Raw genomic sequence first — 27,383 nt, 5'->3', positions numbered from 1 at the left:
GAGAAATAACTGTGCAAGACTACATAGTTGAATTCGGAAGTTTAGCCAAATACATTTAAACATCGTTTTTCACAATTCCTGACATTTTAATCCTGGTAAAAATTCCCTGGTTTAGGTCAATTAGGATCACCACTTTATTTTAAGAATGTGAAATGTCAGAATAATAGTAGAGAGAATGATTTATTTAAGCTTTTATTTCTTTCATCACATTCCCAGTGGGTCAGAAGTTCACATGCACTCAATTAGTATTTGGTAGCATTGCCTTTTAAATTGTTTAACTTGGGTCAGACATTTCAGGTAGCCTTCCACAAGCTTCCCACAATAAGTTGGGTGAATTTTGGCCCATTCCTCTTGACAGAGCTGGTGTAACGGAGTCAGGTTTGTAGGCCTCCTTGCTCGCACACGCTTTTTCAGTTCTGCCCACAAATTTTCTATGGGATTGAGGTCAGGGCTTTGTGATGGCCACTCCAACACCTTGACCTTGTTGTCCTTAAGCCATTTTGCAACAACTTTGGAAGTATGCTTGGGGTCATTGTTAATTTGGAAGACCCATTTGCAACCAAGCTTTAACTTCCTGACTGATGTCTTGAGATGTTGCTTCAATATATCCATTTAATGTTGACGTCATGATGCCATCTGTTTTGTGAAGTACAGCAGTCCCTCCTGCAGCAAAGCAGCCCCACAACATGAAGCACGGGGGTGGCAGCATCAAGTTTGGGATAGTGTTCTTCAGCTTGCAAGCATCCCCATTTTTCTTCTAAACATAAATGGTCATTATGGCCAAACAGTTCTGTATTTGTTTCATCAGACCAGAGGACATTTCTCCAAAAAGTACGATCTTTGTCCTCATGTGCAGTTGCAAACCGTAGTCTGGCATTTTTATGGAGGTTTTGGAGCACTGGCTTCTTCCTTGCTGAGCGGCCTTTCAGGTTATATCGATATTGGACTCGTTTTACTGTGGATATAAATACTTTTGTACCTGTTTCCTCCAGCATCTTCAAGGTCCTTTGCTGTTCTGGGATTGATTTGCACTTTTCGAAACCAAAGTACGTTTACCTCTAGGAGACAGAACGTGTCTCCTTCCTGAGCGGTATGACGTCTGCGTGGTCCCATGGTGTTTATACTTGCGTACTGTTGTTTATACAGATGAACGTGGCACCTTCAGGCGTTTGGAAATTGCTCCCAAGGATGAAATGGACAATTTTTCTTTTTTTTTAGGTTTTGGCTGATTTCTTTAGATTTTTCCCAAGATGTCAAGCAAAGATACACTGCGTTTTGAAGGTAGGCATTGAAACACATCCACAGGTACGCCTCCAATTGACTCAAATGATGTAAATCAGAAGCTACTAAAGCCATGGAATCTGGAATTGTCCAAGCTGTTTCAAGGAACAGTCAACTTAGTGTATGTAAACCTCTGACCCACTGGAATTGTGATACAGTGAATTTTAAGTGAAATAATCTAAGTAATTGTTGGAAAATGACTTGTGTCATGCATGAAGTAATGTCCTAACCAACTTGCCAAAACTAGTTTAACAAGAAATTTGGAGTCGTTGAAAAATTAGTTTTAATGACTCCAACCTAAGTGTATGTAAACTCCAGACTTCAACTGTACTTAACAAGTTGTATTATACAGTAACTGGGCTTTAGGTATGTGCAACCCTTTGATTAACCTTCACCACTATTCATTACCTTAGTTAACCTACACAGTAGCCTGTAGAAGGGATCTGAACTAATCCATGGATGTAAATTCATCCGACAGGTGACTGGTACTCATACGAGACCCTCGTCCTTCAGCAGATCAGTGCAGACAGTTGTCACGCTATGTGTAGTTGGACAACGATGAATGTCTGGAATATGAGTATGTTGGTGAATGTGTGTGGCATTGTATGTTCAACAAAGGAAGGCCCAGTCAGTCGTTTACCTGCACTTTTATTTGTTAAGCTTGGTCAGGTGTGTGTGTGTGTGTGTGTGTGTCACTCGTGTGCTTTCATCACGACAGCCGTGGTAGTGTAGGAGAAGGGACTCAGCAACAGGGCCAGAGTGTAGTGGCGATGTCCCTCCGCGTGGGCCTCGAACACCACCTGTACACACGGCACATCAGTTTGTACTGCTGTTTTACTTCTATGAATTCTCTCCCACAGACTGACATCCAGGAAGACCGATTTACTTTTGTCCAACTAGGTCTATGAACTCTTTTCACTTAGGACAAATTCTTTCCATTGAGGACAAACATTGTAGAGTAGCAAACAAAGCTATTGATACAGGTCAAAGCCAGTGTGCTATCGCAAGCCATTTAATCACATCATGACGATTCATAATGGAAGGGGGGATATTGTCACATTCTGTTACTTTCTTTTCCATTTAACCAGCTAATTATTTTGTCTCAGATTTTTAGGTCCAAATGTTTATGGGTTGTCTTACTTTCCATGGTGAGTATTATTTTAGCTATGGGGAACAACTGGTGTAGTTCTAGATGTAACTCAGTAATGTGTCAGAAGACTAGATTACAAATGTCCACTGTCTGGCCTACTACACACTCAGGTTGTATACAAGGTTCTACATGGAACCAAAAAGGGTTTTCCTTTGGAGACAGCCATAGAACCTTTTTTTCTAAGAGTGTACTGTTGTACATCATGCAACACAACCTTAGTTTGTACTAGGTCTCAGCAGTGAGAGGGTTAAAGGTTGGTGATTGTACTCACTTCAGCAGTCTCGTGGAAAGGTGTGGTTCCCTGAGACTTCCAGTAGGCTTTAGTGTCAAACTCAACTCGGTACACCCCCGACTGGAAGTCCTGATCTGAGATCAGATTATGGACTTCCCCTGTCAAGTCTGTCACGCTAAGAGAGAGAGGGTGTCACAGGTTAAACTCTTTTATAGCTTAGAAGCATAACATTTCATTATGAAATTGGTTAACAAATCTTTCTGAATGCATATGATTTTAGTTTAAGTCAGTTAACAACATTGCCCAAACAGTGGTGCTGCCTCATACGTACCCACTAGCAACCTGTGCCCAGGTCATTCCATTGACTCGTCGGGAGACACTCAGTGCCACGGCGCCCGCTGGTACACCCTTCACCGCATCCAAAATCTTAACCATCAACGGGCAGTGAGTGTCTGACTCACCATGCCTGTCCTGGACTCCAAACCACAATCATGGTTATAAATAATACAATCCATGAACTGGCTGGACCACAAACCAACTGTCACACACTGTACACAGTATCAAGGTCATTCAAGACTTACCACAATACAATCATAACTAACAATACACATAACACAGGACCTAGTTTACAAAGACAAACACTAGAAACAACATCCTGGGCATTGGGAAGACTGACCACACAAATAGAAACACCCATGGCTGTCCAGACAGTTAAGTTCAGTGTTACTTTTTGGCTATCAGTTGGTGCCCAGCATTAGCACACCCATGTGCCTACGCCAGCCAGACACAACACCCCTTACAAAAAAGAAATGCAGTTTTGAAAGTGCACTAACTGCAGTTGACGGTGGGATTTTGGATGCAGTAATTGCAGAATAACTTCAGTTTACTGGGCAGCAGGTAGCCTAGTGGTTAGAGCGTCGGGTCAAGTAACCGAAAGGTTGCTAGATCTAATCCCTGAGCTGACGAGGTTCAGGGACAGAATTACACATTTTTACAAGGCAGTTAACCCACTGTTCCTAGGCTGTCATTGTAAATAAGAATTTGTTCTGAACTGACTTGCCTCGTTAAATAAAATAAAAACTGCAGTGGCACTGCAAAATTACTGCAGTAATATTGTATTTGCAGCATACTGCAGTCTTACGAAATAAGGGACAACTCTGCCAACAGGGTCAGAAATACATAGTAGACAGACAGTAACCTATAGTAAAGCATTCTGTCATCACTATTGGTCAGAAGGCTGGTAGAGTTTAAATAATAGCTATAGAAATGGTTAAACATTTAACCAGTTGTAATCACGACACTCAACCTTAATATTGTTTATTTGGTTCTATCATGAGATAAAACCAGTCATGAAACAGAAGGCTTGGAATATGGGCTTGACTTTCTAATTATGAAAGTATCTGACAAAGTTAGACATTACAAAACTGCCATTTTGTAATGTCTGAGCTTTGGATTTTGAGGATAGAAAATGGTAGGTAAGCCTAGGAACTTTGTCCAGTGCTCCCATGTAAAATGGGGGAGGAAAGAATGACTACTTTTTCCAGCTAATTTGTCATTTCCAGTGTAGTTGGAGGACAAGAAGGTCAAAGTGCGGATGTGGACCAGAGAGAACAAGTGGTGATGTGAGGTCATTGACCGCGTTGCATTCCATCATACACTGATGGTAAACACTACTGCCTGTAATGCACGCGCACACACTCTTAAGATGCTGATAGCATCTGACAGTGTTAGAAGCTACTCTGAAAATATAGTTTACCAAGCTGCCAATTACTTCACACTGAAGGAAGTTAAGCTACCCTTAAGAAAAATATACTTAACTAAAGTTAGTGACAAAATAGTTCATATCACTTAAACTATTTTGTGGTAAATTATCTAAATTTGAAATATCATACACTACAAATTGCAAAAACAGATCACTCTGGACTCAGATGTTAACAGAACGTGTAATTTGGCTAATTTAACACACAAACTGTGTTAAGTGACAGTCATGCAGGTCTGATGGCGATAAAGAAAGAAATTGTCTACTTCACCTTTTTTTTTATTTTTGCCCAAAAAAGTAGTGTAGTTCTAGTTCCAGTAGTTGGCTACACCTCTACATGGCAAGAAAGTATTTTTTTATTTTGCTACTGCAAAATGTAGTTAAACTAGTAATTTAACTATGTAGTTCAGTATTCCAACACTGGCATCTAATATCTCAACTTCAAACACAAACAACTGCGCAAATGTTCCATATTCTAGGTATGACTTTATGATCTAATATTGTACGTTTACACAGCTAACAAACCTTATCAGTTATTGTGTATCAGTTATATGCCCTAACAACATTCTGACAACATGCCCTGACAAGCCCACACTGAATGGTGCAGTGACCCCTGACAAAGACCGGCAGACGCCCAAACATACTCACCACTGGGGCGGCGCTACAGAGTAGGAGAGCAGTGGCTAGCAGCACACAGAGCAGTGAACTGTCCATTTGGAGCGATAACTGGTTGGCGGCTCTAACACAGTCGACCTATAAACTTAGACTGACTGGCATAGAATTGGGCAACACACCCCTATCTGGTACCTTTATACACTGCCCCCCCCCCGGGGCCTGACGAGAGAGGCCGATGCCTGCATCTATTGACTAGGTCAATAATGAGAGAATCAGTAACTCTCACACACATCATACTTTGTGGCCATCTTATAAAACGTTTCTTGTTGTTGGCCACCAGATTTGCACACATCTCAGGAGGGATTTTGTCCCACTCCTCTTTGCAGATCTTCTCCAAGTCATTAAGGTTGAGGCTGATGTTTGGTAACTCGAACCTTCAGCTCCCTCCACAGATGTTCTATTGGATTAAGGTCTGGAGACTGGCTCGGCCACTCCAGGACCTTAATGTGCTTCTTCTTGAGCCACTCCTTTGTTGCCTTGGCCGTTTGGGTCATTGTCATGCTGGAATACCTATCCACGGCCCATTTTCAATGCCCTGGCTGAGGGAAGGAGGTTCTCACACAAAATTTGACGGTACATGACCCTGTCCATCGTCCCTTTGATTCGGTGAAGTTGTCCTGTTCCCTGAGCAGAAAAACACCCCCAAAGCATAATGTTTCCACCTCCATGTTTGATGGTGGGGATGGTATTCTTGGGGTCATAGGCAGCATTCCTCCTCCTCTAAACACTGCGAGTTGATGCCAAAGAGATCCATTTTGGTCTCATCTGACCACAACACTGTCACCCAGTTGTCCTCTGAATAATTCAGATGTTCATTGGCAAACTTCAGATGGGCATGTATGTGCTTTCTTGAGCAGGGGGACCTTGCGGGCGCTGCAGGATCTCAGTCCTTCATGGTGTAGTGTTACCAATTATTTTCTTGGTGACTATGATCCCAGCTGCCTTGAGATCATTGACAAGATCGTCCCGTGCAGTTTTGGGCTGATTCCTCAACATTCTCATGATCATTGCAACTCCACGAGGTGAGATCTTGCATGGAGCCCCAGGCTGAGGGAGATTGACAGTTCTTTTGTGTTTCTTCCATTTGCGAATAATCTCACCAACTGTTGTCATCTTCTCACCAAGCTGCTTGGCGATGGTCTTGTAGCCCATTCCAGCCTTGTGTAGGTCTACAATATTGTCCCTGACATCCTTGGAGAGCTCTTTGGTCTTGGCCACGGTGGAGAGTTTGGAATCCGATTGATTGATTGCTTCTGTGGACAGGTGTCTTTTATACAGGTAACAAACTGAGCTTAGGAGCACTCCCTTTAAGAGTGTGCTCCTAATCTCAGCTCATTACCTGTATAAAATACACCTGTGAGCCAGAAATCTTTCTGAGAGGGGATCAAATACTTATTTCCCTCATTAAAATGCAAATCAATTTATACAATTTTTGACATGAGTTTTTCTGGATTTTTTTGTTGTTTTTCTGTCTCTCACTGTTCAAATAAACCTACCATTAAAATTATAGATGGATAATTTCTTTGTCAGTGGGCAAATGTACAAAATCAGCAGGGGATCAAATACTTTTTTCCCTCACTGTAGGTGCCAGTCTTCTAAGATTACAGATTAGTCTAACCTGGAACAACAATGGATGGGCGGATATAAATGTCACCTAAATTAACCTGGAGATAGAATTACAAACCATGTTCTCTCAATGCCCAGACCCAGATTTACCTGTCATTAGGTGAAATGACATTACATTGCAGAATGTTATCAGAAGTATCTACTGTCTATCACTAAAAACATCACTGCCAAACAGAGATTCATAGCACCTCATACCAATCTCAAATATGACCTACATCCAGGTTCTGGAGGATACTCTAGCATACACAGAAGTACAAGTTCAGCTCTTGAAGTATAAAATGCTTTCCTGAAGACAGATGGACTCCACAAGAATTAATGAGAAAACAAGGCCCTAGATAATTCCTGACTTTTCAAAGTTATTTTCCAACATGTTCCTGTTCCAATACTTCCTCTCCTCAGTTGGCTAATGATAAGAGGCTTAGTGTACTGTAATGTGTCAAGCTACTGTCATACGGTACACTCTCTTCTTACATTTTGCCTGCAGATGGAGCCAAAGCATTTATAGCTCATGTTGGTTAGTGATAAACCACCAGGGAAGGCCTATATTCAGTAGGTTGCAATGTTCAGAGGCCGACACACAGATAAACAAGTTTGCTATATAGGTGTTAAACTCTTCTGCATACTTTTGACCTTTTTATCAGAGTATTCCCATATAAAACAGGACAGTCTGTGTTAACAAGTGCGTGTGCTGTTGAGAAGTGTATCTGTTGGCCCGTGGTTGGAGAGTTTTGTGGTGTGTGTGAAGACACCCTGCAGGTCTCTTCATGTATTTTTTTACTGCTTCTCTTCTCACTGCCCTGAGGGGAATCAAAATATAGATGATTGTTTATGACACCTATGAGAACCACAGACCACAGGTATTTAGTCTCAAACGGCACCCTATTCCCGATTGTAGTGAACTACTTTTCAAAAGTAGTGCACCACAAAGGGAATAGGGTGCCATTTGGAACATATGCACACACTCAGCAGTTTATTGAGCTAGAACTGACAACCGAGAGAAACCACTGGCTGTAAAGAGATTAATACGCACTAATAAAAAATACAAATCACCAAAACATTTATTTAATGTGTTTAGACAATTTATTTCATTTATTATATTTGTTAAAAAAAGGAAACAACATTCAACGTCAGAAGTTTCAAACATCAAACCATCATTGGCATTCCATCTTTGTTAACAAAAACAATGGTGTCTGTGTTGGTGTCTGTGTAGCGATTCCCAGTGATATAGTATATGATGATGCAGGATAAATTGTACATTACAAGTATTATTTTTCACATTTATTTTCCCCCATACAAACGCAGTCTTATCTAAACATACCCCACTCTGTCTTGTGATTTACAATAATGATGTTTCAGTAGTTTCTGTTTGAGAAAAGCTGACACCCATTGACTTTGTAGTAAAGGCTGAAATAAGACTACATACCACAACAACCGAAAGACCCAACATACTGCTTTACATAAAGGGTCAACCATTATTGAGAAACCAATGACTGACAAACATAAAGCTGTGATGCAAAACCAAACCTACAAACAGAAAAAAAACGGATCTATATTTCACATCTGCCAACTTCTGAAGGTTGGTTCATAAAGCAGTAATTGCCTGTTCACTACTCTGCAGAACATTGACAATAAATACATTTGGCTTCTTCAACCTGTCATGCCCTGTCATAAGCATCAGAGGGGCTATTAGAACAGGAGTGGGAAACTATGGAGGAACAGAAACGGTGTGATGTATAAAGGTGTTAAAAGGTATGGAAAAGAGTTGATCAGAGTATTTGCGTATAAAACGTGACAGTCTGTAGTAATAGATAGGTGTGCTGTTTTCCTGACTGTGTGAAGTCGCTCTGCAGGTTTCTGCATGTTTGTTTTAATTGTTATTTTCTCAGTTCCCCAAGGGGAATCACAACTGATATGATATTTTATGACACCTATGAGAACCACAGACCACAGTGTCTCCCTATGTTTTTATTTAACTAGGCAGTTAAGAACAAATTCAGATTTACATTGACAGCCTACCTCGGCCAAACCCAGACGACGCTGGCCAATTGTGTGCTGCCCTATGGGACTCCCAATCACAGCCGGATGTGATAAAGCCTTGATTTGAACCAGGCACCGAACCAGGGACTGCCTCTTGCACTGAGATGCAATGCCTTAGACCGCTGCGCCACAGTGCACTACTTTTGACCAGAACCACAAAAGCTGAAAGACCCAACATACTGCTTTACATAAAAGATCGTCTATGATTGAGAAAACAATGACTGACAAACATAAACCTGTGAAGCAAAACCAATGAACAAAAACCTATAAACAGAAAGTCAGATATATACAAAAGTATTCTCCGCATTATGGCTGTGCAAAGTGCAAAGAGCTCTCACTGTTGTTTGCACTTTGCTGTGGGACTCTTTGGACTCTTGGGAGTAGATTCTCTCTTGGAGCCCATCCTGAATTTGCTACGGAAAGATGAAGCCAATGTCTTTGGGGCCTGTTCTGACCCACCAGCCTCCCCTGCGGCCTCACCTGATGTCTCACCCGCAGCCTCCACTACTGTATCATCCACTGCTGCACCTGCCACTGCATTTATAGCCTCACCTGCCTCAACAGAAACCTCACATGTAGCCTCTGGTGTTGAAGAAGTCACCTCTAGGTCCTCGGCTAATTCTTCGCTAGGGGACTCAATCTCTTCTGTAGCTACTGTGGACTCTGTCTGTTGGTCAGCACTAGCCTCTACTTCCTCAACTGTCTCAACAGCAGACTCCATCTCCTCTCCTACAACATTCTCACTATCGTCTATTTCCTCTTTTAGTGGTTTGACTTCAGCGATTTGGCGAGAGGTGACCAGACTCTCTCCCACCTCGTCATCCTCTTCTGATTCCTCTACATCACCTGTAGCCTTTAGGGCTGAACAAACTGTTTCTTCTGCTACTAGTTCAACAGACTCCACCTCACCCTCCACAGTCACTAAGTCTGTGCCTCCAGATAAATCTTGATCAACAGAAACTTGGCTCTCCCTAACAACAGTGCCCTCATCTATCATTCCATCACCTGACGTTGGCATCAGGCCTGTAGTATACTGGCTTGGTATGTCCTCTATGTTCTCTGAGTCTAGTGTTTCAGTCTCTTCTGATGTCTCTATGTCCTGATCTACCTCTGTGTACTCCTGTTCTGGTGCTGACTCATCAAATGCTTCACTCTGTACCACAGAAGTATCTTCCTCTGTCACCTGGGAAGACTCCACCTCTCCCTCCACCTCTCCCTCCAGCTCTCCCTCCAGCTCTCCCTCCAGCTCTCCCTCCAGCTCTCCCTCCAGCTCTTCCACCCCTCCCTCCATCTCTTCCTCCACCTCTCCCTCCACCTCCTCCTCTGTCGCCTGGGAAGACTCCACCTCTCCCTCCAGCTCTCCCTCCAGCTCTTCCACCCCTCCCTCCATCTCTTCCTCCACCTCTCCCTCCACCTCCTCCTCTGTCGCCTGGGAAGACTCCACCTCTCCCTCCACCTCCTCCTCTGCCGCCTGGGAAGACTCCAGCTCTCCCTCTAGCTCTCCCTCTAGCTCTCCCTCCAGCTCTCCCTCTAGCTCTCCCTCTAGCTCTCCCTCCAGCTCTCCCTCCAGCTCTCCCTCCAGCTCTCCCTCCAGCTCTCCCTCTAGCTCTCCCTCCAGCTCTCCCTCCAGCTCTCCCTCTAGCTCTCCCTCGAGCTCTCCCTCGAGCTCTCCCTCTAGCTCTCCCTCTAGCTCTCCCTCCATCTCCACCTTTTCCTCCACTTCTTCCTCCATCTCTTCCTCCTCTTCTCCCTCCATCTCTTCCTCCACTTCTTCCTCCATCTCTCCCTCCATCTCTCCCTTCACCTCTCCTATCTGAGCACTCAGCGCTGCCTCCTCATCTCCCTGACTTCCCTCCTCCTGGACATCAGTGTCGCTATGTGATATTGGCTGATTCTGCCGCAACTCTGACATCAATTCCTCCTCAGGACTACCCTCTTCTTCTTGGGCATCAAGTGCACTGTAAGCCGCTATGAGCAATTCTGATTTTAAGAAAACTTCTTCAGGTGCCTTCCCCTCCTCTTCCTGGTTATATGTTAGGCTATCTACTGTGAGCTCATCTAACTGAAGCTGTGACATAATTTCCTCCTCAGCTGTACCCTCCTCTTGGCTATCAGTGATGTCATCAACTGTGACCGGATCTTGCTGTGCTTCTGATACCATCATCTCTTCTGTCTCAGTAATATCCTTCTCTCGTTGACCGTTAGTGACTGGATCCACAGTTAGCTGAAATTCCTGCGATTCTGAAACCACTTCCTCTTCCAGAGTCAGTTCTGTTGATTCTTCCTCGGGTCGCTGATCTGTACCAACTAGATCTATAATGTCTTCTTCCTTGACTGGCTGATCTGTACCAACTAGATCTATAATGTCTTCTTCCTCGGCTGACTGCTCTGTACCAACTAGATCTATAGAGTCTTCATCCTCAGTTGGCTGATCTGTACCAACTAAATCTATAATGTCTGATTCGGACATGGATGCTTCTTCTGAGGAGGCCTCAACTACCATGGACACATCCTCATCCGACAGCTGGTCCTCAGAGTTAACTAGGCCTTCTTCATTGAGAGCTCCAGAGACTTCATTTAATTGAGTTGATGCATCTTCATCTGTTGGATGGCTTGACTCAATGGATTGGTATGTTAGTTTGTGTTCCAGTGACTCAGATGGCTCAACCTGTTCTGTTGATGGCTCTGAGGTCAAAGCTAAAGTTACGGATTCTTCCTCAGTCACAGCTGTTTCTTTTGTCTGTTCTAAAGGCTCCTCTTCCTCCTCCTCATTCTCTTCCTCCTGCTTTTCCTCTTCTTCCTCCTCCTCTTCCTCTTCCTCCCCTTCCTCTTCCTCCTCTTCCTCCTCCTCTATTTGCTCACCTGGTTCACTATGGCCCTCAAACACCAGTTTCCTCTCAATCTCTGCCACTCTGGACTCTGGTATTTCAACAGTAACCGGAGTTGGTTGAGAATCACCTGTTGGCGCTGCCCCCTCCATCTGTCCACGGCTACCCCCTGGGGGGCTCAGTGGCACCCACATTGGGAGTCCCTGCGATCCTATAACTATCTGCCCTATCCCCCCTGGCCCCATTCCAGCCGGCCCAACCCCAATAGGCCCACCCCCAACCTGCCTCACCCTTGTAAAGGTATGTCCTGGCATAACGCCATACACACCTCCACCACCCCCACCCACACCCTGGGCTGCCAGGCCTAAAACCCCCTGAGGGGGAGCAGCCTCCTTCAACAGGAACGCACCCCTGGGCAAACTGCCCTGAGAAGGTGCACCTGGGACCCCAGACCCCACCTGTGGCTCTCCACTTACATTAACCTGCCTTTCCATGTAAACATAGTTACCATCAGGGCTGTGCCCCACTACAGACAGACCACCCAGGCCACCCCTGGGTAGGGAGCCTTGGATCCACCCAGGGCTTCTGGGACTACCCAGCCCCAGCATGGTGGGGCTTCCTGGGGTACTGGGACTGGTGGGGCTAGTGGAGGTCTCTGATATGACCCTGTTGCCTTGGATGACAAGGCCTCCCAGACTTCCCATGGTTCCAGACACAGGGGGCCCGTTGAGCACTACCATACGGTTTAGGTTGGTGGTAGAGCCGCCATCAGCCAGTACATACTGTATGGGTTGCATCAGGGGCTGCACCATGGGCTGCATGGTGGTGTAGTACATAGGCTGTTGCTGCAGCAGAATCGTCTGCGTAGGGGGCGGTGGGAAAGTGGCGGACTGACTGATTGAGAAGTTACTAACCCCAGTGGCAGGGGGACTGGTGGGAGGTGTTTGGGAGATATTGACTCTGCTGGTGCTGGTGGATGATTGGTTGATATTGACATTTCTAATGGAAGATTTGGTGATGTTGACATTGTTGGCGGTGACGATGCTCTCTCTTTTGATTTCGGGGTGTTTTGGCTCGAAGATGCGCTCCACCATTCTAGGTTTGGGTTGAGGTTTTGGAGGAGAGCAGATGTCAGCCAGGGTCTTGAACTTTGGCCCCAGGTCATTGAGGAACTGGAGGTCGTTGTCAGATTCCAGTAGGCTGCAGCATCCCACCGAGCCGACAGGAGAGCCCTGGCCCTCGTAGTCATACACCAACTTACTGTCTTTCAGTGGAGGGTTCTGAGATGCACATGTCACTTTCTGCATGAGGGGATAAGATAGACTCATTTGACATACTGTGTGCCTTTTTTGTGATCAGAACTTAGATTGTACATGCTCGAGACCTAATGTTGTATATGTTGGGGACCTAAATCAAATGTGGTCATAAGACATTTTCAACATATTGAAATACAGTATTTTCCCTCATAACAAAGATGTTCAACCATTTACCTGTGAGTAGTAGCCATCCAGGAAAGTACATGGGAGTGCCATGTCCTCATAGATGTCTTGTTTGACATGTGAGGTGTGTGTGGCGTATCTGGAATGCATGGTGCTGCTTCCCAGCCCCATACTAGCCTCAAAGCCTCCACCATTCTGGAGTCCATAGGTGTAGTCCATCTCCATACCCATGTGGCTCTGCTCCCGACGCAGTGTATGCATGTCCTCACTGGAGACCCCACTGCTCTGATGTATATTGTTTGTAGTATTACGTGAGGATTTTGTGGCGATGTTTGCTGGCCGAATTGATCCTGTTCCTAGTGCAGCCCTTCCATCAGTTACGGTTGTAGGAATACTGAGTAGGGGCACCTCCTACACAACAAAACAAAAAAACAAATAGACAATCAAACCGACATGTTGATACATGTCAAATAACCATAGGAATGCAACACAATCTTAAAATTACCTATTTTACATACAATAAAAGTTTGTGGACATTCCTTAAAATTACTGGATTTGGCTATTTCAGCCACACCCGTTGCTGACAGGTGTATAAAATCAAGCCCACAACCATGCAATCTCCATAGACAAGAATTGGCAGTAGAAAAGCCTGTACTGAAGAGCTCAGCATAGGATGCCACCTCAGTTTATCATATTTCTGCCCTGCTAGAGTTGTAAAGGCTGTTATTGTGAAGTGGAAACGTCTAGGAACAACAATGGCTTAACTGCGAAGTGGTAGACCACACAAGCTCACAGAACAGGACCGCTGAGTGTTGAAGTGCATAGCGTTTAAAAACATTTTTGACACTCATTACTGATTTCCAAACTGCCTCTGGAAGCAACGTCAGCACAATAACTGTTTGTTGGGAGCTTAAAAATCACCATGCGCAATATCAAGTGTCGGCTGGAGTGGTGAAAAGTTTGCCGCCATTGGACTCTGGAGCAGTGGAAACGTGTTCTCTGGAGTGATGAATCACACTTCACCATCTGGCAGTCCGACGGATGAATCTGGGTTTGGTGGATGTCAGGAGAACGTGCCAATGGTAAAGTTTGGTGGAGGAGGAATAATTTGGGGCCGTTTTCTTGGTTCGGGGTTGGCCCCTTAGTTCCAGTGAAGGGAAATCGTAATGCTACAGCATATAATTACTGTACATTCTAGACAATTCCTTGCTTCCAACTTTGTGGCAACAGTTTGGGGAAGGCCCTTTCCTGTTCAGCATGACAATGCCCCTGTTCACAAAGCGAGATCCATACAGAAATGGTTTGTCAAGATCGGTGTGGAAGAACTTGACTTGCCTGCACAGAGCCTGGACCTAAACTCCATCGAACACCTTTGGGATGAATTATAACACTGACTGCAAGCCGGGTCTAATCGCCCAACATCAGTGCCCGACCTCACTAATGTTTGTGGCTGAATGGGAGCAATTCCCCTCAGCAATGTTCCAACATCTAGTGGAAAGCCTTCCTGGAATAGTGGAAGCTGTTATAGCAGCAACGGGGGGGACCAACTCCATATTAATGCACATAATTTTGGAATGAGATGTTCGACGAGCAGTGTATATAGTGGCCATATAGTGTATTTACGTAAAAGCATTGAATATGTACCGTAATTTCCGGACTATAAGCCTCTACTTTTTTTCCCACGCTTTGAACCTCGTGGTTTATACAATGACGCGGCTAATTTATGGATTTTTCCCGCTTTCACAAGATTCATGCCGCCAAAAAACTGAGCACCGTCACATAATGTGACGTAAATCGAGCGCGCTCAAACTTCCCATCATTCTGATTACGGTAGTCATTTTGTCACCCTCATCATGGCAAAGACACGGAGAAATGCATATGATGCAGCTTTCAAGTTGAAGGCGATCGATCTGGCTGTTGGAAAAGGAAATAGAGCTGTTGCACGGGAGCTTGGCCTTAATGAGTCGATGATAAGACGTTGGAAACAGCAGCGTGAGGAACTGACTCAGTGCAAAAAGACAACAAAAGCTTTCAGAGGGAAGAAAAGCAGATGGCCCGTACTAGAAAATGAGCTTGAAGACTGGGTCAACACACAGAGAGCAGACGGCCGAGGTGTTTCAACTGTGCAGATCCGACTGAAAGCCAAAACAATCGCCACCGCAATGAAGTTTGAGGATTTTAGAGGTGGACCATCGTGGTGTCTAAGATTTATGAGACGTAAAGGCCTGTCCATCAGGGTACGGACGAGTCTGTGTCAGCAGCTCCCTCCCGACTACGAGGAAAAAGTTTCAAACTCCCGCAAATTCACTGATGCAAAGATAGAGGAGCATTCCATCGGCCCGCACAACATCATAAATATGGATGAGGTTCCTCTGACGTTTGACCTGCCTCTCACTCGGACTGTCAACAGGAAAGGCGAATCATCCGTCACGCTGAAAACAACTGGGCATGAAAAAACGCACTTCACCTGTGTTCTGAGCTGCACGGCATCGGGAGAAAAGCTTCCACCGATGTTGAAATTTAAACACATGACGATGACAAAATAAAAATTCCAGAGAGGAATTGTTATGAAAGTCAACAAGAAAGGATGGATGACGGAAGGCCTAATGCATGAATGGCATACGGAGTGTTACGGCAAGCGACCGGGGGGATTCTTTCACAAGAACAAGGCATTGCTCGTGTTGGACAGCATGAGGGCCCACATAACAGATTCTGTGAAAGAAGCCATCAAGAGGACAAACTCAATTCCAGCTGTGATTCCTGGGGGCACAACAAAGTATTTGCAGCCACTGGACATCAGTGTAAATTATGCATTTAAGGTGGCGCTCCATGTTCAGTGGGAGGCTTGGATGCCAAGTGGGGAGAATACCTTCACTAAAACGGGCTGCATGCGAAGAGCCACTTATGGTCAAGTCTGCCAGTGGGTCCTGACAGTGTGGAGCATTGTCAAAAAATCCACTATCATCAACTGGTTTCGAAAGGCTGGACTGCTGCGTGTTGTTGAGGGCAGTTCAGCGGGGAATTTGCCTCCGGATGAAAGTGACGAGAGTGACAATGAAAACGATCCAACATCTGATGAAGCAATTCTGAGGCTATTCAACTCCGACACCGAAGGAGATGACTTCAGTGGTTTCAGTGCACAGGAGGAGGAAGATAGTGACCAATGACTTTCTTGGTAGGCTACTGTTTAATTTTTGTGACAAGCCGTGTTTCGTTAAAGCCTATTTATTTTTGTTACAAGCCGTATTTCGTTAAAGCCTATTTATTTTTGTTACAAGCCGTGTTTCGTTTAAAGGCTGTGCAAAGTTAATTTGTTTCAATGTACCGGTAGGCACCTGCGGTTTATAGACATGTGCGGCTTATTTATGTACAAAATACATTTAAAAAAAATCAGTTGGTGCGGTTTATATTCAGGTGCGCTTAATAGTCCAGAAATGACGGTATGTCACATACAGTATGTTGATGTTTGTAATTGTGAATATTTTACATATAATAAGCTATACATCTCATAACTGACATAAACTAACAAAATAGTTACAATGTCAATATGGGAACTTGAAGAAGGCATCACCTTATCCTCTCCCTTTCCCTCAGTGTGGTAGGACATGAGGTATTCCTTGGCATCGAACGGCAGGTCAGTGAACTGGTCAGCGAAGGCTCCTCTACACTGACAGAACAGCAGCATCAGAGGTACCACTGCAAACACAGAGACAAGGAGACACACTTCAGGGTGAGTATGAACGTGTGTGTGCGCACGTGTTGTGTCTATATGAACTGATGTGTATTCCTAATAAACTTGTGAGGCATGACTTTGTGTGTGTGTGTGTGTGAAATATATGAGTGTCTTTAGCATAGCCCAACTCACGTAGCAGAACACAGCTGGCTAAGATGAGCAGTCCGATGGCAGGGGTACCAATTATGGCGTCGGTGGTCTTTTGGCGTAAACTGATAGTCCTGGAGCCACAGTCTTCCCCCTCCAAACAGGTACATACCTCCACCTTGAACACCTGTGGCTCTGGGCAGGACAGGCCCTGCTCGTCTGCTACTGCCACCCTCACCTCATACTCACCCGGCCATAATGCCTCAGTAGATCGCAAGACAGCCATCGTGCCTAGGATATGGAGGGATGTAGGGAGAGAGAAAGAGAAACAGAGAGAGATACTATGAATCTCCATGAATATGGATGAAATGTTTGACTGCATCATTACAGTGCATATTAACTTAATTTATGTTGGTAAGGTCTTATGTAATTTGTTTTAATATAATTTTTGGTGTGAGGGGTTTGAGTGCTATTGCAAGCAGTTAAGGGGGCAGAAATATCATTGTCTAGTTCCTCTTCCTAGTGAGAAACAGTTATCAAATCAAATCAAGTCCAATTTTATTTGTCACATACACATGGTTAGCAGATGTTAATGCGAGTGTAGCGAAATGCTTGTGCTTCTACTTCCGACAATGCAGTAATAACCAACAAGTAATCTACAGTGCCTTGCGAAAGTATTCGGCCCCCTTGAACTTTGCGACCTTTTGCCACATTTCAGGCTTCAAACATAAAGATATAAAACTGTATTTTTTTGTGAAGAATCAACAACAAGTGGGACACAATCATGAAGTGGAATGACATTTATTGGATATTTCAAACTTTTTTAACAAATCAAAAACTGAAAAATTGGGCGTGCAAAATTATTCAGCCCCCTTAAGTTAATACTTTGTAGCGCCACCTTTTGCTGCGATTACAGCTGTAAGTCGCTTGGGGTATGTCTCTATCAGTTTTGCACATCGAGAGACTGACATTTTTCCCCATTCCTCCTTACAAAACAGCTCGAGCTCAGTGAGGTTGGATGGAGAGCATTTGTGAACAGCAGTTTTCAGTTCTTTCCAACAGATTCTTGATTGGATTCAGGTCTGGACTTTGACTTGGCCATTCTAACACCTGGATATGTTTATTTTTGAACCATTCCATTGTAGATTTTGCTTTATGTTTTGGATCATTGTCTTGTTGGAAGACAAATCTCTGTCCCAGTCTCAGGTCTTTTGTCCCTGTCCCAGTCATCAGGTTTTCTTCCAGAATGGTCCTGTATTTGGCTCCATCCATCTTCCCATCAATTTTAACCATCTTCCCTGTCCCTGCTGAAGAAAAGCAGGCCCAAACCATGATGCTGCCACCACCATGTTTGACAGTGGGGATGGTGTGTTCAGGGTGATGCGCTGTGTTGCTTTTACGCCAAACAAAACGTTTTGCATTGTTGCCAAAAAGTTCAATTTTGGTTTAATCTGACCAGAGCACCTTCTTCCACATGTTTGGTGTGTCTCCCAGGTGGCTTGTGGCAAACTTTAAACAACACTTTTTATGGATATCTTTAAGAAATGGCTTTCTTCTTGTCACTCTTCCATAAAGGCCAGATTTGTGCAATATACGACTGATTGTTGTTCTATGGACAGAGTCTCCCACCTCAGCTGTAGATCTCTGCAGTTCATCCAGAGTGATCATGGGCCTCTTGGCTGCATCTCTGATCAGTCTTCTCCTTGTATGAGCTGAAAGTTTAGAGGGACAGCCAGGTCTTGGTAGATTTGCAGTGGTCTGATACTCCTTCCATTTCAATATTATCGCTTGCACAGTGCTCCTTGGGATGTTTAAAGCTTGGGAAATCTTTTTGTATCCAAATCCGGCTTTAAACTTCTTCACAACAGTATCTCGGACCTGCCTGGTGTGTTCCTTGCTCTTCATGATGCTCTCTGCGCTTTTAACGGACCTCTGAGACTATCACAGTGCAGGTGCATTTATACGGAGACTTGATTACACACAGGTGGATTGTATTTATCATCATTAGTCATTTAGGTCAACATTGGATCATTCAGAGATCAAAATACAGTTATTACAGTTATTACTTTATGTTTGAAGCCTGAAATGTGGCAAAAGGTCGCAAAGTTCAAGGGGGCCGAATACTTTCGCAAGGCACTGTAACTAACAATTCCAAAACTACTGTCTTATACACACAAGTGTAAGGGGATAAAGAATATGTACATAAAGATATATGAATGAGTGATGGTACACAGCGTAGGCAAGATACAGTAGATGGTATCGAGTACAGTATATACATATGAGATGAGTATGTAAACAAAGTGGCATAGCTAAAGTGGCTAGTGATACATGTATTACATAAAGATGCAGTAGATGATATAGAGTACAGTATATACGTATACATATGAGATGAATAATGTAGGGTATGTAAACATTTTATTAGGTAGCATTGTTTAAAGTGGCTAGTGATATATTTTACATCATTTCCCATCAATTCCCATTATTAAAGTGGCTGGAGTTGAGTCAGTGTGTTGGCAGCAGCCACTCAATGTTAGTGGTGGCTGTTTAACAGTCTGATGGCCTTGAGATAGAAGCTGTTTTTCAGTCTCTCGGTCCCAGCTTTGATGCACCTGTACTGACCTCGTCATCTGGATGATAGCGGGGTGAACAGGCAGTGGCTCGGGTGGTTGCTGTCCTTGATGATCTGTATGGCCTTCCTGTAACATCGGGTGGTGTAGGTGTCCTGGAGGGCAGGTAGTTTGCCCCCGGTGATGCGTTGTGCAGACCTCACTACCCTCTGGAGAGCCTTACGGTTGTGGGCGGAGCAGTTGCCGTACCAGGCAGTGATACAGCCCGCCAGGATGCTCTCGATTGTGCATCTGTAGAAGTTTGTGAGTGCTTTTGGTGACAAGCCGAATTTCTTCAGCCTCCTGAGGTTGAAGAGGCGCTGCTGCACCTTCTTCACGATGCTGTCTGTGTGGGGGGACCAATTCAGTTTGTCTGTGATGTGTATGCCGAGGAACTTAAATCTTACTACCCTCTCCACTACTGTTCCATCGATGTGGATAGGGGGGTGTTCCCTCTGCTGTTTCCTGAAGTCCACAATCAGTGTGAGGTTATTTTCCTGACACCACACTCCGAGGGCCCTCACCTCCTCCCTGTAGGCCGTCTCGTCGTTGTTGGTAATCAAGCCTACCACTGTTGTGTCGTTTTGATGATTGAGTTGGAGGCGTGTGTGGCCACGCAGTCGTGGGTGAACAGGGAGTACAGGAGAGGGCTCAGAACGCACCCTTGTGGGGCCCCAGTGTTGAGGATCAGCGGGGTGGAGATGTTGTTGCCTACCCTCACCACCTGGGGGCGGCCCGTCAGGAAGTCCAGTACCCAGTTGCACAGGGCGGGGTCGAGACCCAGGGTCTCGAGCTTGATGACGGGCTTGGAGGGTACTATGGTGTTAAATGCCGAGCTGTAGTCGATGAACAGCATTCTCACATAGGTATTCCTCTTGTCCAGATGGTTTAGGGCAGTGTGCAGCATGGTTGAGATTGCAACGTCTGTGGACCTATTTGGGCGGTAAGCAAATTGGAGTGGGTCTAGGGTGTCAGGTAGGGTGGAGGTGATATGGTCCTTGACTAGTCTCTCAAAGCACTTCATGATGACGGAAGTGAGTGCTACGGGGCAGTAGTCGTTTAGCTCAGTTACCTTAGCTTTCTTGGGAACAGGAACAATGGTGGCCCTCTTGAAGCATGTGGGAACAGCAGACTGGTATAGGGATTGATTGAATATGGCCGTAAACACACCAGCCAGCTAGTCTGGGCGCGGCTGGGGATGCCGTCTGGGCCTGCAGCCTTGCGAGGGTTAACATGTTTAAATGTTTTACTCACCCCGGCTGCAGTGAAGGAGAGTCCGCATGTTTTCGTTGCAGGCCGTGTCAGTGGCACTGTATTGTCCTCAAAGCGGGCAAAAAAGTTATTTAGTCTGCCTGGGAGCAAGACATCCTGGTCCGTGGCGGGGCTGGTTTTCTTTTTGTAATCCGTGATTGACTGTAGACCCTGCCACATACCTCTTGTGTCTGAGCCGTTGAATTGAGATTCTACTTTGTCTCTATACTGACGCTTAGCTTGTTTGATTGCCTTGCGGAGGGAATAGCTACACTCTTTGTAGCTATAGATAGACAATGGACAGTGCCTTCAGAAAGTATTCATACCCTTGACTTATTCCACATTTTGTTGTTACAGCCTGAATTCAAAATGGATCAAATATTTTTTTCCCACCAATCTGCACACAATACCCTATATCGACAAAGTGAAAACATGTTTTTTAAATGGATTTAAATGAAATACAGATATCTCATTTACATAAGTATTCACACCCCTGAGTCAATACATGTTAGAAACACCCTTGGCAGCGATTACCACTGTGAGTCTTTCTGGGTAAGTCTCTAAGAGCTTTGTACACCTGGATTGCACAATATTTGCCCATTGTTCTTTTCAAAGTTCTTCAAGCTCTGTCAAATTGGTTGTTGACAGTGGTGGAAAAAGTACTCAATTGTCATACTTGAGTAAAAGTAAAGATACCTTAATAGAAAATGACTCAAGTAACAGTGAAAGTCCCCCAGTAAAAAAAGTAAAAGTCTAAAAGTATTTGGTTTGAAATATACTTAAGTTTCAAAAGTAAATATAATTGCTAAAATACACTGATTCCTTATTTTAAGCCAACCAGACGGCACAATTGTATTTTTTATTTATAAATAGCCATAGTGGAGTGAGTCCATGCAATTTATTATGTCACTTATTAAACACATTTTTATCCCTGGACTTATTTAGGCTTGCCATAACAAATTGGTTGCGTACTTATTACATTTCATCTTTAAATGTTTCATTCATTTGTTCAAATTTCGAAAAACATAATTCCACTTTGACATTATGGGGTACTGTATTGTGTGTAGGCCAGTGACTAAAAATTTTTAAATTTAGGCTGTAACACCAAAAAATGTGGAAAAGTCCAGGGGTGTGAATACGTTCTGAAAGCACTGTACATGTTCCTGTACTGTTCTTACCATTGATGTGTTCTATTTCCCATTTGCCACGTGTCCCCTCAGCCACCACGGTGAAGGTGAACGGAGCTCCATTGGGCGAGATATCCTCGTCGAACGCGGTGGCGTTGACCGTATGTTTGCCCGAGCACACGCTCTCATAGGTAGTAGTCAGCATGGGGCAGTGGTCATTGAAGTCTTGGACCTGGATGGCTATGGTGCCCGTGGCTGTCTTAGAGGGCATATCTGTAAAACAATAGATGTTTTCATAGTCAAACTCATACAGACCACCGTTTCAGGCATACTAATGACAAGTCTTATAATGCATTGTAACTGGATCATATTGCATTATACTGTACCTTTCAGCATTGAGTGAAGTGTTACCACAGGGACATTACTTTGGCTTAATACACTCTTAAAAATATTGGTTCCAAAAGGGTTCTTTGGCTGTCCCTATAGGAGAGCCCTTTTTGGTTCCAAGAACAATGCTTTTGGGTTCCATGTTAAACCCTCTGTGGAAAGGATTCTGCACGGTTCTAGATATCACCTTTTGTGTAGCTCTGGGACCTTCATTTTAGTTTACAGTGCCTTCAGAAAGTATTCACATCCCTTCACTTTTCCCACATTTTGTTGTTACAAAGGGGATTAAAATGGATTTAATTGTCATGTTTTGTCGACAATCTACATAAAATACTCTGTAATGTCAGTAGAAGAAAAATTCTAACATTTGTAAAAGATAAATAAAACACTCTACTGTATCTTGATTAGATAAGTATTGAACCCCTTGAATCAATACATGCAGAAATGTTTTGGTACCCTTCCCTCGAGCTGTGCCTCGACACATACCTGACTCGGAGCTCTATGGACAATTCCTTTGACCTCATAGATTGGTTTTATGCTCTGACATGCACTGTCTACTGTTGAAACGTATATAGACAGGCCTTTCCAAATCATGTCCAATCAATTGACTATACCACAGGTGGACTCAAATTAGAAACATCTCAAGGATGATCAATGGAAACGAGATGCACCTGAGCTCAATTTCGAGTCTCATAGAAAAGGGTCTATTTTCTTATGTAAATACGGTATTTCTGATTTTTCTTTTAATAAATTTGAGGGAAAAAATCTAAAAACCTGTTTGCTTTGCTTTGTCATTATCGGGTATTGTGAGTAGATTGCAGAGGATTTTTAACATTTTATTTAATCCATTTTAGAATAAGGCTGAAACGTAACAAAATGTGGAAAAAGTCAAGGGGTCTGAATACTTTACGAAGGCACTGTATCTATGCATTTTTATTTTCTGGACTCTGATTAGTTTTCATTTCTCATGGATAGACGTGTTGCTTCATGTTGTTGTTTTTGACAGGCATCTCTCCATCGTCATCACATTTGATTCCCTTAGTTGAGCAATAAGCCTACACCCAGAATAGTTAAGCTGTTTAAAAGGACCGGTCTCTGCTGTGCTTTTTCCAAGATGAATTATCTCCGGCAAATATTTCCACCCGCTCTCATAAACATTGAACTTGTTAAGGGAGGATGAGAGTTGAGCAACACACCCAGCTGTATTAGATTAGAAACTCAGTGGCAAGGCCTGGGCCAACAGCATGACAAGAAGATCATTTTGAATTATGAGAAGTATTTATGACAGTTACTGTTGAGGCTAATTTCTAACAGGCTAACCTTCATATTAATGTCGAAGAATGAAGAAGAATGAAGATGATAGTCAGTATTTTAGTCAATTTCTGTATTAAGCCCTAGCTAGACACTAAAGTATCTTACAGTACCTTGGGTAATGACGAGTATCTTGGCAAAGTATGTCCCATTCACCAAGAACTTAGACTCTCGATCTGGCGTCTTGATAAGTCTTATCTCAGCTGTCTTGTCATCGATGGTCACCCAGTTGTCTGGGTCATAGGCTTTGGCATACCTGGAAAAGGCAGTGAGGAATATGGATTAATATTAACAAGACAACTTACAGACACATTAAGAGTCTGAATATGTCAAATCTTGGGCGATTCCTAATGAACAAAAACAAAAAATACCATTATTTTGGATTTTCACCACTAAATTATTTTAGGCTAATGGTCCTTTGGAGAAAGGATTGTAAGACAGATATTTGACATTTGTATCTTAAAGTGTAAATAATTAATTGAAGTTGGAATATTTGTAAAAAGACATGTTTAATCTGTACAAAGCAAAAGTTGGTGTCATATGAAAATTTACCGCTTGCTCTGTAATTGTGTAGTAGTAATTTGATTTCCAAATTACTACTACAGGTAGCCTGTAGTGGTTAGAACGTTGGGCCAGTAACCGGAAGGTTGCTGGATCGAAGGCCGCTGGGCAGGTAGCCTAGTGGTTAGAGCGAACTGGAAGGTTGCTGGATCAAATCCCTGAGCTGACAAGGTAAAAATCTGTTGTTGTGCCCCTGAACAAGGCAGTTAACCCACTGTTCCCTGGTAGGCCATCATTGTAAAAAATAATTTGTTCTTAACTGACTTGCCTAGTTAAATAAAGGTTCAATTAAAAAATATTCACATTTCAAAACAATTCCTACACACATTTATGAATATTAACATGAATATTGAAAATATACAATTTTTGATTTGGCAAATGTGTCAATATCTTGTTGAACATAATATAATCTACAGGCATATCAAAGTGGGATCTGCTATTTTTAGTGTTGTGACCCAATTTGTAAGCATTACTAACAGAGTGAACGTGAAAAGGATAACAAATGGTCGCCCTTTGCTAGTTATTTGCAGGATGTGCAATGATACAAGTAAAAGGAGGGATGTGATTGGGTACACTGCCTACTTTTCCAATTTCTCTGTATAAAATGGGCCATAACGTTAAAAACTAACAGTGATCCCACTATGGAACTTTGATATGCCCGTAGAGTATTATGTTAAACAATGTAGAGAAACATTTGCCAAATCAAAATGTTATATTTTTTAATATTCTTAAATGTATGTAAGAAATGTGTAATTGAAATCAAAATACTACACCAACTTTAGCTTTGTAACACCTACAACATGGAGTCTCAAAGAGGCTTGGGTCAGGCCGAAATGTCACAAAATGTCATAATTAAATTCATTATTTCTCAGTTAGGCTTTTTAAGATGCAAATGTCAAATATATGTCAACAATCTTTCCTCCAAAGGACCCGTCTATGGATTACATTTAGTGGAAATCCTCAAAAACGTGGTCTTTTTTTGTTTTACTTTTGTGAGGAATCACCCTCTTATGTTTTTGGCATCTTAGCTTTTATATTACTGTTGATCACCAGGGGTGGAAAAACCTTGGATCACTGTTACTCTAACTTCCGCGACGCATATAAGGCCCTGCCCCGCCCCCCTTTCGGAAAAGCTGACCACGACTCCATTTTGCTGATACCTGCCTACAGACAAAAATTAAAAAAAGAAGCTCCCACGCTGAGGTCTGTCCAACGCTGGTCCGACCAAGCTGACTCCACACTCCAAGACTGCTTCCATCACGTGGACTGGGATATGTTTCGTATTGCGTCAGATAACAACATTGACGAATACGCTGATTCGGTGTGCGAGTTCATTAGAACGTGCGTTGAAGATGTCGTTCCCATAGCAACGATTAAAACATTCCCTAACCAGAAACCGTGGATTGATGGCAGCATTTGCGTGAAACTGAAAGCGCGAACCACTGCTTTCAATCAGGGCAAGGTGTCTGGTAACATGACTGAATACAAACAGTGCAGCTATTCCCTCCGTAAGGCTATCAAACAAGCTAAGCGTCAGTACAGAGACAAAGTAGAATCTCAATTCAACGGCTCAGACACAAGAGGCATGTGGCAGGGTCTACAGTCAATCACGGACTACAGGAAGAAATCCAGCCCCGCCACAGACCAGGATGTCTTGCTCCCAGGCAGACTAAATAACTTTTTTGCCCGCTTTGAGGACAATACAGTGCCACTGACACGGCCTGCAACGGAAACATGCGGTCTCTCCTTCACTGCAGCCGAGGTGAGTAAAACATTTAAACGTGTTAACCCTCGCAAGGCTGAAGGCCCAGACGGCATCCCCAGCCGCGCCCTCAGAGCATGCGCAGACCAGCTGGCTGGTGTGTTTACGGACATATTCAATCAATCCCTATACCAGTCTGCTGTTCCCACATGCTTCAAGAGGGCCACCATTGTTCCTGTTCCCATGAAAGCTAAGGTAACTGAGCTAAACGACTACCACCCTGTAGCACTCACTTCCGTCATCATGAAGTGCTTTGAGAGACTAGTCAAGGACCATATCACCTCCATCCTACCTGACACCCTAGACCCACTCCAATTTGCTTACCGCCCAAATAGGTCCACAGACGATGCAATCTCAACCACACTGCACACTGCCCTAACCAATCTGGACAAGAGGAAGACCTATGTGAGAATGCTTTTCAGCGACTACAGCTCGGCATTCAACACCATAGTACCCTCCTCCCCGCTGACAACATCTCCTCCCCGCTGATCCTCAATACTGGGGCCCCACAAGGGTGCGTTCTGAGCCCTCTCCTGTACACCCTGTTCACCCACGACTGCGTGGCCACGCACGCCTCCAACTCAATCATCAAAACGACACAACAGTGGTAGGCTTGATTACCAACAACGACGAGACGGCCTACAGGGAGGAGGTGAGGGCCCTCGGAGTGTGGTGTCAGGAAAATAACCTCACACTCAACGTCAACAAAACTAAGAAGATGATTGTGGACTTCAGGAAACAGCAGAGGGAACACCCCCCTATCCACATCGATGGAACAGTAGTGGAGAGAGTAGCAAGTTTTAAGTTCCTCGGCATACACATCACAGACAAACTGAATTGGTCCACTCACACAGACAGCATCGTGAAGAAGGCGCAGCAGCGCCTCTTCAACCTCAGGAGGCTGAAGAAATTCAGCTTGTCACCAAAAGCACTCACAAACTTCTACAGATGCACAATCGAGAGCATCCTGGCGGGCTGTATCACCGCCTGGTACGGCAACTGCTCCGCCCTCAACCATAAGGCTCTCCAGAGGGTAGTGAGGTCTGCACAACGCATCACCGGGGGCAAACTACCTGCCCTCCAGGACACCTACACCACCCGATGTTACAGGAAGGCCATAAAGATCATCAAGGACATCAACCACCCGAGCCACTGCCTATTCACCCCGCTATCATCCAGAAGGCGAGGTCAGTACAGGTGCATCAAAGCTGGGACCGAGAGACTGAAAAACAGCTTCTATCTCAAGGCCATCAGACTGTTAAACAGTCACCACTAACATTGAGTGGCTGCTGCCAACACACTGACACTGACTCAACTCCAGCCACTTTAATAATGGGAATTGATGGGAAATGATGTAAATATATCACTAGCCACTTTAAACAATGCTACCTTATATAATGTTACTTACCCTACATTATTCTTCTCATATGCATACGTATATACTGTACTCTATATCATCGACTGCATCCTTATGTAATACATGTATCACTAGCCACTTTAACTATGCCACTTTGTTTACATACTCATCTCA

At 43.9% G+C, this 27,383-nt stretch overlaps 2 protein-coding genes across 2 annotated transcripts in view; both read right to left on the bottom strand.

Moving 5' to 3' along the window:
• Positions 1–1,912: 1,912 nt before the first annotated feature.
• ttr (transthyretin (prealbumin, amyloidosis type I)) lies at positions 1,913–5,196 on the bottom strand. The gene is made up of 4 exons (XM_064935785.1): positions 5,071–5,196; positions 2,995–3,134; positions 2,703–2,838; positions 1,913–2,081 (listed from the first exon to the last, which is right to left on the bottom strand). The coding sequence occupies exons 1-4, from the start codon at positions 5,134–5,136 to the stop codon at positions 1,974–1,976; spliced, it is 450 nt and encodes a 149-aa protein (XP_064791857.1). The 5' UTR covers positions 5,137–5,196; the 3' UTR covers positions 1,913–1,973.
• Positions 5,197–7,798: 2,602 nt separating this feature from the next.
• LOC135513090 (desmoglein-2.1-like) overlaps positions 7,799–27,383 on the bottom strand; it is a 37,354-nt gene continuing 17,769 nt past the window's right edge. Inside the window, 7 exon segments of the mRNA XM_064935784.1 lie at positions 7,799–10,030; positions 10,106–12,889; positions 13,079–13,438; positions 16,599–16,723; positions 16,893–17,138; positions 21,883–22,104; positions 23,643–23,785. Of these exon segments, the coding sequence (XP_064791856.1) occupies positions 9,095–10,030; positions 10,106–12,889; positions 13,079–13,438; positions 16,599–16,723; positions 16,893–17,138; positions 21,883–22,104; positions 23,643–23,785 (4,816 nt within the window). The 3' untranslated portion in view covers positions 7,799–9,094.

Source organism: Oncorhynchus masou, chromosome 24, assembly GCF_036934945.1.
Source record: "Oncorhynchus masou masou isolate Uvic2021 chromosome 24, UVic_Omas_1.1, whole genome shotgun sequence".
NCBI lineage: Eukaryota > Metazoa > Chordata > Actinopteri > Salmoniformes > Salmonidae > Oncorhynchus > Oncorhynchus masou.
Note: the sequence above shows the minus strand (reverse complement) of the source record. Positions and strands in the feature narration are given on the sequence as shown.